At 35.4% G+C, this 12,669-nt stretch overlaps 1 protein-coding gene across 7 annotated transcripts in view; it reads right to left on the reverse strand.

The window, feature by feature from the left end:
• The window catches only part of FBXW7 (F-box and WD repeat domain containing 7), a 163,756-nt gene that overhangs the window by 25,071 nt on the left and 126,016 nt on the right, over nt 1–12,669 (reverse strand). For 5 of the 7 annotated variants that reach the window (XM_024568972.4, XM_045202800.3, XM_045202799.3 and 2 more), the window contains one exon: nt 1,164–1,246. The exons of 1 other annotated variant lie outside the window; for it this stretch is intronic. In XM_024568972.4, coding sequence (XP_024424740.1) covers nt 1,164–1,246 — 83 coding nt within the window. Of the gene's footprint in view, nt 1–1,163; nt 1,247–3,669; nt 4,334–12,669 lie in introns of those variants that run through there. One more of the 7 variants, XM_024568974.4, reaches the window with a different exon arrangement.

Raw genomic sequence — 12,669 nt, forward strand, 5'->3', positions numbered from 1 at the left:
GAGGGGGTCAGGGGACATAAAATAACACAAGAAGCATTTCCCGAATAACTAAGGGATAGCTTTATTTTTCTTTTCTGTATTATCCTTGCATTTTTTGTATATAAAACTATTCTAATTATTGTAATTTCTAAATTTCACTAAGTATCATTGGAAAGAAATGTTTTCCACAACTGAATGAAATAAAAATATAAACTGTTTTCTCTCAAAAAAAAAGATGCAATCTGTAACAATGTTCAATCATAAAAATGGTGTCTGAGCAACATTAATGATACTGCATCTTACTGAATAAAAATAATTCTAAATCAAAATATTTAGGGAAAAAAGAAATGTCACTATCATGGAGTTCTCATGGCTTCTGTAGCTAACTTTCAATCAGGTATCTGAATAAGTGACAATTATGCAAAAAAAGAAAAAGACCAAGAAAAGTTCTTAAGATACTTTTGTCATTTAAATTTTAAAATACCACATTCCAAGTGACACCCAAAGCCATTTTTAATTGGCTGGGTAATAGATATTGTGCTTAAATTAGCCTAATTAGCGTGAGAGTGGGAAGTTTTATACTGATGCAAAATCCAAAAATGATGGAATGGTACAGCCAAACAAGACTACAATTGTATTTAGTTGTTATGGAAACTATTCTACTGGTGTAGAAATGTATGTGTTAAAACATAAGACCTACCAAGCAAATAAAAGGGGATTTCTAACACAGTAATTTCATGAAATATGATTTAGTTAGTAATTGTGAGGTTTATTTCACTGCTAATAAATGTATCTTCAATTTTGCATATATAAATATACTCCCAAGAACAGCTGTTGCTATAGTAACAAGATACATTTGCTCATATTTGTATTTTTGGATTTACTTTTTAGAATTCCTTAAAAATTGTGATTTAAAAATTTTGTTGACAAGAGAACTTCTGCTTCGATCTTACTTCAATGTATCTGTAACAAAATATAAAGATATAGTGGTAGCCATTCTTCTCCTTATTTAAAATGAGGTATTTCCCAATATTCAGTGATCTCAAAATGTGTTAAACAGCCAATAGTACTAGTGACATTATAATTCTATGAGAATAAACTGAAAGAACTGATTTTAAAATAATCCAATCTTTAAAGAAAAACATGAGAATTATGAGATAACCAATCATCATACTTAGTATTACCTTGTGTATTCTGAGACCTTGCATGGTTTCTTTCCCAAAGAAAAAGAGCGGACCTCAGAACCATGGTCCAACTTTCTTTTCATCTACAAGGTAAAACAAATAAGATATGTATTTTTTTAAAACACCTGTCCAACTATCAAATTTTAACATTATCATTGGTAATACTGAAAAAATCTTAAATTTTCATATGCCTACAATGTTAATTAGGCATAGTTAAATAATGAAGAAAATAAATATTTCATAGTTTCTTCTATTAGTTCTACTTTGTTCTACTCTTTACAAGACTGGAAAAGTGAATGCCCCCCTGCCCCCCGCCCCCCGCCCATGTCTGATCCAGAGAACAGTATATTGGGATTTAAAAGTTGATATCCATCATAAATATTCCTTGAGCATAACATATCTTTCACATTTTCCAGTTTAAGAACCAACATAGGGGAAAATGTCATGTTAACCCACACAGAAAAGAACCATATTTAATATGCCTTTTTTACTGATCTTCATTTTCCTTTAAAAACATATTTTAAGAAAGATTAAATAACAAAATTCAAAATTTCAGAATGGAAGTAACAATAACTGAATTAAAAACACATATTATAAAGGGTAAAGAAAATAATGCAAATAAAATGATCTTGAAAAGTGATTATAGTAAGGCATAGAGTAATGAATATGGGCAATAAAGAGAGTAAAAAAAAAAAAGTAAGTCCATAATGAGAGAGAAATCTAGAGATGGTATAATAAAGGTGGGGGGGAGCCATCAATTGATATTTATACAGAATATAGTTCCACTGCAAGACACTCAGGACAAACATTCTAACTTGAAAAGCAACAACAAAAAGACTTAAAAAGAATGAGTTATCCATCTTTGCAAGGTATATTCAACATTTACAGCTTTAAAGTATTCCATCATGCTATACACATGTAATACTGTAAACATATTCCGAATTGCAACTTCCCAACATCAATAGTGAAATACATATTTCACTGTCACTTAACTGAGGTCACTGCACTATACATGTATCATAAAACCAGAAAATGAGATAGGAAGGGTTCAACTTGTTCTATTTCAACAACCCCTCTCAGATGTATGTCTGCTAATTAAAAATTACCGTATTACTGAAAATCACAGTGGGAAAAACCCCAGAAGGATAGATGGGTATCCTCATTTTTATAAAAACGTGAAAACTCTTGCTTTGTAGCAACCTTATTTTCTCACCTATTGCTTCTCATGGGGTCATCATAACACATCGTGCTACACTGTAAATACTGAAAGGAACCAACAAGACTGTAAAAATATTTTTGAGCCACACTCCACAATAAAGACTATGTTCTTGCCATCGTGAAGAAAGTCTTTCAAAATACAGAGATGACCTTACAACACTTGGGGCTAGAGGTGAGGGGACAAGCACACCCACAATGTATACCTGAGTCCATGAAATACCTACGGTAAAAACAAATGGAAGTGGTCTTATTTCAACCCTTCGGAACTTTCTGTACTTATTACATTGTTTGAATGTGATTCCTCTCAAAGACTGTTATTTTCTTTCTCCAAATAATTTTAATAAAAATGCAAAATAAGTGCAGAAGATCGAATACATAGGTAGCCACGTGCTTGCATGAACACAGATTACAGATGCACGCATATACGCAAATGTATCATCAGGAAGGTCAGTCAGTACATGCCTTTAAGAAATTCTGGTTTTTCAGATAACTTCCACAGATTCTTACGTTCAAAAGGATTATGAAGAACTTTGCTATTCCTTCTAATTAAGTCCGGAATACCGGCTTTCAAAACTTCCCTGGTATCTTGTAAAATACATTGGTGCAGATGCCATTTGCCACTGAAGGGAAACTTTATTTCCATCCTAGAAAACCTTCAATGAATAAAAATGCCTGAAATACAGATCAAGGGAACCACCGAGAAAGGGTTCTCATCTTTAGAATATTTTATAAAATAAAGCACTCTCTGTGTGACTACACTAGTCTTTTAAATATTATATTGTTTACTTAAAACACTGAGTTTAGAACCAAAAATTAATTCTGCGATTTTTAAGGGGTGCAGAAAGTAAACATGATCTCTTTAAATATAAATCCCCAATATCCTAGCAATTCTACACTTTAAAAGAGTCAACTAAAGAGAAAAGAAAAACAGATAGATATAAGGTATGGAAAAATTAAAGGCGAAAGCTTCACTGGAAGCCAACTAAGGGTAGAGTAATTCCAGGTCAGCATTTGATACAGCCACATTTCTAAAGTCTGAATATATTGTTAAATCCTCAGATTCCAACATACATTTTCTTTTAAATTTAAAGCTTTTTTACAGCTTACGTCTTTCCCTTATTTGCTTACATTCCCAATGTAAAACGGAATCCCAGAGATCCAGCCACCCACCAAAATTAGAGGATACTGCAGCCATCTCTGATGATACAGATTTTCCTTCTCAGGCAGGCACACACGCGCGCGCACACACACACAATCATACAACACAGGAAGAAAACAGATTACTTACTTTGTAAAAAATCATTTTTAGTGTGCCGTAGAAACCCATATTTTCTGTGTTTTTCCCCTTCAGTGGGTCCGTGCCCCCGTGTGTCCGGCTGCTTGGCAGTCTCTGACAATATAACCCTTTTTCAGGTAGGTATGTCACAGATTCTAATGTGGACATGCTCAGGCACGTCAGAAAAGGAAGATTAGGGAGCAGAACCGGCAACCAAACTCCACGGTACAGGGAAATGCAGCTCAGTATCAGACCGCTTCTCGGGACACGCATACATACATGCAGCCTGACCGGGGAGAACTCGAGGGAATAATGAGAGCGAGCCGAGAAGATTATTGGAGGAGACTATGCCCTGTCAAAGCCTTGACTGAACAGATTCCTCCCTCAGCAGCAGAGGGATCAGATTACATCTTCCCTTGAACACAGAATGGTGCAGTCCAGGATTCAGCAATGCAGACTGCACATCAATTATATGGTGATCCGCTCCAGGGAACCCGTAAGCACACCACGCACTGAACGGGGGAGGGGGTGGGCAGCACAGGGGACCGCCCCCACTCCGCAGCCCCCTCGCCCCTCTCAAACTTTCAGGGGGTTATTTCTGCATTTTGGTAAAACCTGCCTTTTGGAAGAGTTGGAAAGGGCAAGCATCATTTCCACAAATAAGTCCTTGCAGGAACATTTTGAAAACGGAATATATTTTCATCGGGTCCTCCGAACAGAAGCCAAGCAGGCTATTTTCACTAACTTATCCTATGGCAGTCCTGGCACGGACTGAGCAGATTTTTCAAGTATTTGGATGGTGCAACACGGGCAATCCCTAAGGGGGAAATTAAATATTCTGTGGGGGAATGTACAGTAAAGTTAATCAGTTCAGAACGTACAGCATTTGCAGAAAATACGTACTAAGTTATTTTTCAACCTGGATATTTCTTATGTTAAGATTTAAGGAAAATACCCCCATGCTTTCCATTTCATTCATTTAAAACATCGTTTCCAAGAAAATTATCACACATTTCATCAATTCTTAGTAACTATAAGCTTACCAAACTGCTACTAAGTGTATAAAGCTTGCCTAAAGGTTCTATTTTTCCAAAGGGAGCAGAAACTGTGCTCATTGCAGAGTCTTACCCTTACTGTAATTTAATCTTGAGGGAACAGGAAGCACCGGACTTCTATCCCCCAAATTATCCTGACAATATGTATTGCTTATCATTAGAAGGCATTTTATATAGTAATAAAGGTACCAAAATTTGCCTAAAGGCAACCTTTTACTTAGGATGACTACTACACAAATTTAGATATTTCATCTAGCAACTTGCTACGCAACTAGCTTTGGAGGCAATTATGAGATTCCTTGGACCAGAAAGGCCCATTATTAAGGGTCTAGTTAATTAACTTCTACCCTCCCCATTAACATTCTTCATTACAAGTAAACTGTGTGCCTGTAGTTATTTAAGTACTTAGAAATTCTTCCAAAAAAAAAAGAAATATTATTTATTTAGACTTATCACATTTTAATATTCTCTGCTATGGTAATAAATGACTTGTTAGGAAATGATTCTAAATACTGCATAAAGTAGTATCATAATGTAACAACTAAATATGTTTACCTTTATAACGAATATATTAAGTCAGCGTAATGTCTTTTACTTTGAAACATAAATGAAATAATTAAAATTTTATAAAGATGCACATCTTAGGCCCTCTTCTGGAAATTATATTCTATGCTCTATTATCTTTTTTTAAAAGTCTCCTACCTGGCTCTGAAATTAATTCTTATCTTCAGAAACAATACACGGATATACCCAAAAGAAGTTAGTTTTCTAATAAAAAAAATAGCTTACTTCAAAGGAAAGTTCCTTTTACAAAGAAATCTCTTACTTGAAGAAAAATAAAACCCAGCTGTTAGGAATGGATCCATCCTTTTATTGGAGGCCTCGGCAAACTCAGTATTTAAAAAAAAAAAAGTGACCCTCCACCTCCTCACCCTGATTTGGGCTATCTGAAGAAACTAATTGTAAACGAACACTTGAAACTTCCTCTAAGATCAGTGAGTGGTCCCCACCTAGCTTGTTACAGAATAAATGGACTACCTGTCAGTCATATTATAGCACATACCTCGACTTCAACTGAAATCATGTCCTATTCCTACTTAAACTAACCTTTTCAAATTAACTCTACTTGGTTGAAGATACAGACCAACTTTACCAAACCAGGGACACTCTCTGAAACCCTAGGATATTTAAAGAAAAATGTCTTAATTTTGTATTTTCAAAGAATGTTCTTGGGGTTCCATGGCTCCTATGCATGGCTACGAAGTTACAGGAAAACTTGATCCCTGCTAAATGTATGTTTATATGTAGTATGTCTATTCATGTTTTATTTTTAAATAGGTAAAATATTTACCAGTTTCAAAAATCAAGATGATACATAAAACATATACATAGAGAAGCCTTTTGACTACCCCGCAACTCCCATTTACCATGATTCTCCTTGGTACTGATTTTTTATTAGTTTACCCTTTAAGTGAGAATGTGTATGTTTATAACTACTCACGAAGGCTTTGTTTTCCCAAGTATTTCAATCATTTCCCTAATATCTTGTTTACAAAGTTAATTTGAACCAAAAAGAAAAAATCTGTCAACCAAAGCCAGTCAACCAAGTCTCTAAATAGAATAAAAATGAAGGATTTTCAATATTCTCTCAAGTATTAACAAAATTATGATCTATTATATTACTTTCATCCTAATCTATGTATGACCACAGCAAATGAAACCATTCTCACATTCCTATTTCTGGAAGTCTTGGCTAAAATACAGATGTTTAAAACTTTATTCAGAAATTTAGTATTTTTAGTAGTGTGACTGAAAAAGCATTTTTCTGTCTGTCCATCTACCTATCTTCTACCCGTGGTAGACAGAAACATTTAAAACTGAGGTTACCCTTTATCTATGTTCAGTAAGTCTACAAAAAAGAAGTATTTTATACTATATGCAAGAATGTTAACTAGTAAGTTCAACGAAAAGGTTAGTCAGTCAACCCTTGTAGCTAAGAAAATACCTGTCATCCAAATTATTAGAATATCTCAATGTGTTAAGTAGATTTTCACTACAATATACTAAATCTTCATGTAATTTCAGCTAAGCAATACCTTCCCCATTTTAGAGAACCTTATTTCTTGTAGTGACTGACAATTTACAAGCCTTATTGAAAATCCATGAGCAAGGGGAATGACCCACAATGAGGTCTTGGAATGTTACCTATCAGCTAACCTGGACCCAACGCGCACCACATCACAACTCCGCTGCCCAGGTGTACTGACCAGGTGTACGAGAAGAATGGATGAGAACAGTCACTTCAAAAAACAACAGCACACAGATCGGAAGATGTTCCGCCCAGAGTCTAAGGCTCCGAATGTGACGGCCCTAGACTGACTTAGCCTGTGAGCTGGCACAAGAGAGATGGCTTTCGGGACAATTGGTTGCACAGTTTTTACAAGAGCAAGTCATGGTCACGGGCAAAACCAAAACCAATCTACATAAAAATAGTGAGAAAATACAAACAGTGAAAGTCTTGTATCTTCAAAGAAGTATGTATTTTTACACACGGTGTGACTAGAGGAAGGAGTAATTAATAGAGTTCCTTTCTTCACTTTGACCCTCAGAATTCACTTAAAATATATTCTATTATTGCACTTATCATACCTCATTTATACATCTTTCTCCCCTACTATCTACCCTTACTCTAAAACATAGTAGAAAATGATGCCTAAGTATAATGTTTTTGAGCACTTGGCCATATGAGCAAATAGTAGCAACCACGGCATCATTTTTCTAAAGCATAAATGTAGAGGGTGGGGCAACAGTAGGTTTACGGCTGTGAGTATGCGGAACAGTTTATCCTTGTATTATTATTTATTAATTACTGTACTACTTTCCACACAAATGACTGTAGACCCACTTTTGCCCCACCCTGTATGTTATACTTAAAGTCTATCTAATTAATGATGATACTATGAATGCTATTGGTTCTCTTTTCAATAACTTGCTAACATTTTTAAGAGTAGTAGAATTTGTTTATATTCTTATGTCAATGATTTTCTTTCCTGTTATCATGAAAACATTCTTTACTCTGATATTACACCAGGAAGACCCCCCTCCTAGAGTTAAGCGTCTTGCCCTGAGCGTAGAATTTAGACGGCAGTTCCAAATTTCAGCATCAAAGAGAAGGAACGCCAAGCATATTGAAGCCGGAAAACTTTCTGAAATCTCACTAACCCTGTCATTAACTTTCCAGGATGCAAGTTCTAATTAAAAGGTTCACGACTGAAACTGGCAAATTAATAAACTTGTCCTATCACAGATATTATATCAATTAAAATAGTGTACATGCCCCGCATCTATATTTTCTCTAATGCAAGTAGGTGGCACTGTTGATCAATAAGCTATAGTCACTCATTAAGCACTTCCTGAACACCTACTATGTGTCAGACACAGGAAAGTATATAATTAAGAAAAATTTTTCTTCCTCTACTGGATTTAGTGTCAAGTTAAAGTTACTGACAGAATAGGGCAACACACAACCACACACACACACACACACACACACACGACTCTTCGTACACTGAAGTCAGTTCTAGATGTTTTCTGAGACTAGGTAAAATGAACAAGGTGAGCCAGAGTTTGTTTGAAACCATAATCTAAGTAAACAAAATACTGAAATACTACCGCATTAAAAAGAACTCAAACATTAAATACTGTAAATATCTCATTTAACTTGGTTTAACATAAACTTGTTCAAGGGAGGGGGGATGTTTATAATAATACAAGCAAATAATATAACAAAATCCTAATCTCTGAAATTCAAAATGCAAATCAAAATTTCATAGCTCAGAATGTTTAAATTTTTTTACAATAACTACAATTGCAGAAGTGGTACACATTTTAATTTTTTTTCTTAAAAGTTTACAGTATTTATAAGTCTTTTTACAAAAACACAGCACCTGAAGATTTGACACAAATAAATTACAACATCAATGCAAGCAGAAGTTTTTTATCCCTTTGGATTGAGCCAAATTTGTAATCTGATGACAAACACATGTACCAATATATGCATCTCCCAATACATAAATATTGACACGTATGGAATTTGACACAATAATGCAAGCTAAAAGTTCTATTTATCACAGCCACACGGGAAAACAATGAGGATGGTAGTTTTCCCTGTTTGTTCTTCTAACATCTTTATTGTTACCGAGCTGTCAGAGCGACCTGATACAGGCTTGAAAACATTCCTTACAACACTCTCCAGACAGGCAACACCTGCAATCCTGTAATAATTTAACAAAGTTAGTAAGTCACTCTGGAGTTTATCTAGAAAGCAATTAATCTTTATGTCTCATGCTTCAAACTCAAAATAAACTACCAATAAGCATCTGAAATTCATATCCAAAAATTTCCTCTCAAAATTTTACTGTATAATTTTTATAGTAATCCCTTTAGTAAAGAAAGAAAACTACCACACAAAATTATAAAAAATAAGGTCGACTTTAAGAAAAACAATGACTATAACCCTGGAAAGAACTTACTACTCAGAAAGCATGAAATTAGTATTTCCTCAATATAAGGCCCAGAACCATATTCATTCTTTTCTTTATCCAATGCCCTATCTACTGTTGCTATTTGTGATGTTCAATTATATTAACCTGACGTGAAGCACATTTTCTACGGGTGTGGTATATTGATCTCACATTTTAGTATTAAAATAACTTTTCATTTCAAGGACTGTTTAACATTCTGCAATTAATTCCTTCAATTAGCTATTAGCCTTGATCAAAAAGTTCTGAGAAAAGTGCCAGAGACTAAGAAGTAAAAACAAATCGTATCCCCTAAATCAGCAGAAAAACAGTAATAGCAGAAAACCATCCAGTTTAGAACTAGAAGGGACCTTGTAAATCATCTTATCGAACTTCCCTTGTTTGTGAAATGAGCACGAGCTTTGGAATCAGAGAAACCCGAGTTTAAACACCAGCTTTGCTGTTACTGGAGTGCGACCCAGTAGAGGTTGCTTGACCTTTGTGAACACGTAGTGGTAATGCTGTCCACCTGACCGGCCTGGCCCAGAGTCCCTGTGAAGGCAGAAGAGATACACAGCACACAACAGATACTCCATAAACACTCTCTAAAATAGTAACCGTTATTAATAGGTGAGAAAGGTGAGGTAGAGAAGTGGATGGCTCAGGGTTATGCAGCTATATTAGAACCTTACACCGTGGTCCCAAGTTCACTACTTTTAACTAATTCTTATTAGATATGTTACTGTAGAAGTTGAGCTAAAAAAAAAAAATCAGACATTGGTAAAGAAGAAAAAGGTGTTATATTTTGCAAAAAGCAATTAAACATGTGAATTACAACTACATCTTGATTATTCAGCTCATGGAATGATTATCCAGGGGCATAAAACTCTGCTTCTGCCCCATGTGGAAATCTGAGGCAAAGACCCGATGATTGGGAGAAAAGTGACGAAACTGATTTAGGTTAAAATCAATCAATCAATCAAGATATAACCGCCTACTACATCCTAATACCTGTAAGATACTACTGAGGACAAATAAAAACATTACAATAAGCTTCTTCTCCCAAGAGTTTTAAAAATCCAACTAGTAAGACAGAAATTGAGAACATTATTTTGACTAGGTAAAGTAGGAGGTCAGAAAATGGAGAAACTTAAATAGTCTGAGAAGGTATCATAAAAGACATGGTCCTGCTTCTACGTTTAAAAGACAGAAATTGGTAGATGTTGAGGGGAAAGAAGGACATTATCATCTGTGGACCTAAGATACACGTGGAAATGCCACTACCATCAACTCAAGGATTAACAACATCTGTAAGGCTTGTAGTAGTTACTGGTCCTATAGGCGCATTAAGGGATAACCTTTTCGGCTCTGTGTCTCTGAATTCAAACATTTATTACTAAGGTTAGGATGTTGTTTAACTTAACTTACAAGTAATAGTTTCTTTAGAAGTACTTCCTGCCATGGCTGATTCTTCCGTTTTAGGGCTCGTATGTGTCTCCCTGTACCGGGAGGACTTGACTGTGTGAGTGCGAACACCGTCGACTTCTCATTTCAGTTGCGCACTGACTAATACAGGGTCCTTCTGTGTCAAGAGCATTCATACTAGAAACCGCACATACAAGCAGGTTGTGCTCTTGCATATGGGGGGCCAGGGTGCATAGTGCAGATCATGCAGGATTTTGTAAGTCACGGTCAAGAGCCTGGACTTAATCCTAAGTACACTGTGAAGTGATTAGAAGGTCTCCCGAATGGGAATAATGAAACACAACTTCTATATATATTCGTTAATATTGTTTGTTATATTTTCAAAACTGTATTTGAAACTGAAGACCGCTCCCAAAGGAATTCTCACTTGCTGACATCAGAGATGCAGAGAAAAGGCTACATAACTGTGTCTGAACTCTTTCCAAGTCCTTCATGCTGCAACTCCTCTTCCATTCCCTTCATCACTTGTCTGTCACCTCATCCTACTAATTGTCAAACTCAGCACCTATCCCAAAAGATTCCTGCACTTGGAAAAGAGAGAGGATTGGAATAACAACAACTAATTTATAACATACACCAAGCAGTATCCTAAACTATTTTTATCCAGGAGCTAAATTCGGTAAGGAAGGGGTATCTATCATATCCTATCTCTAACTCATTCCTCTTTAACTTTTTGTGTTCTGATTTTCATCTTTCCATTTGATAACTCACTCTTATTGAAAAGGGGGAGACTGGGCTCAGATCTCTGTAGACCAGCAATGCCCCTGCCAGGCTTATTTTAGCCAGTGTCTGTGATAACGAAAGGCGTGACTACCTTTACTTATTGGAAGTGAAGGGTTTTACCCATGGTACACTTTTCTGAACTGCTTCTTTGTGACCATGAAGGAATCCAGGGCATCACCATAAAATCTCAAGGCTGGAAAAAAGCCTTCCACCCAAGTTTAGCACAGCCTCAGGTACAACTCCCGGGTTCACTCGCGCCAGAAGGCCGTCATCCAAGCTCTGCTTAATCTAAAATGCGTGTGCTATTCTCAACTCTGTGATCTTCTGCTATTTGGCTTACTGATTTTGATCATTATCTCCAATTATAAATGTCTGACTAGCAGATAAAGTCCAGGTTCAAAGTTATTACACTTTTAAAAAATACAGCATCTCTTCTCATCTCAAGCATCATATATACATACCAGAAGAATTCAAAATGAGAAAGGACAACTTTAACCAATTTCTCAAAATGTAGCTGTAAATCAAAGTCTGTGGACCTGAAATTATTTCACTCATTCAAAAACATTTATTAAGCAGCTATTCCATATTGATGTTGGGCCACTAAGAGGTATGAATTACACCAGATTCTTGCTTTAGAAAGTGTACATCATAGTGATTTTTAATCAATTCTTTACTTATTTTAGAGTAGCTTGCCTGCTCTTTAAGTATTCCAGTGTTTAATATAGCTGTCGAGTGAGTAGGGAAGAATCTAGTAGTCATGCCCCCACTACGTAAAAAAGGATTCTAAATATACATTTAAGAAACATCAATTTACATTTTAAAGCAATTACTGTATATATAATTTAACAAACTGCATTCCTTGTTTCAAAAGAATTATATGTTTAGCACAATGCTTACATAATCCCCTACCTTTTCAGGACATTCCAAAAGACTGGGAAGTCTTAGTAAATAAAATCTGAGTACAAAGAAATATGGCTGGAAATACATTGGTCACGAATAGGCTTTGCCATAATTCTGCCTGTCATACAAACATTTTCAAAATAACTATTCATCTGAAAAGGAATCTGATCTATAGTAGTCTTTTATTTCCAGTGAACTGTGAGACTCATGGGTAGGGACACTTTGGTATCTTGGCAAAACTACTGTAACAAAAATATTTTATTTGTAAGTTCATTTTCTTTACTAAAATTTTCTTTGATATTTTAGTACATAATTTGAAAAATATTTAT

The sequence above is a fragment of the Desmodus rotundus genome, chromosome 9 (assembly GCF_022682495.2).
Source record: "Desmodus rotundus isolate HL8 chromosome 9, HLdesRot8A.1, whole genome shotgun sequence".
In the NCBI taxonomy this organism is placed as follows: Eukaryota; Metazoa; Chordata; class Mammalia; order Chiroptera; family Phyllostomidae; genus Desmodus; species Desmodus rotundus.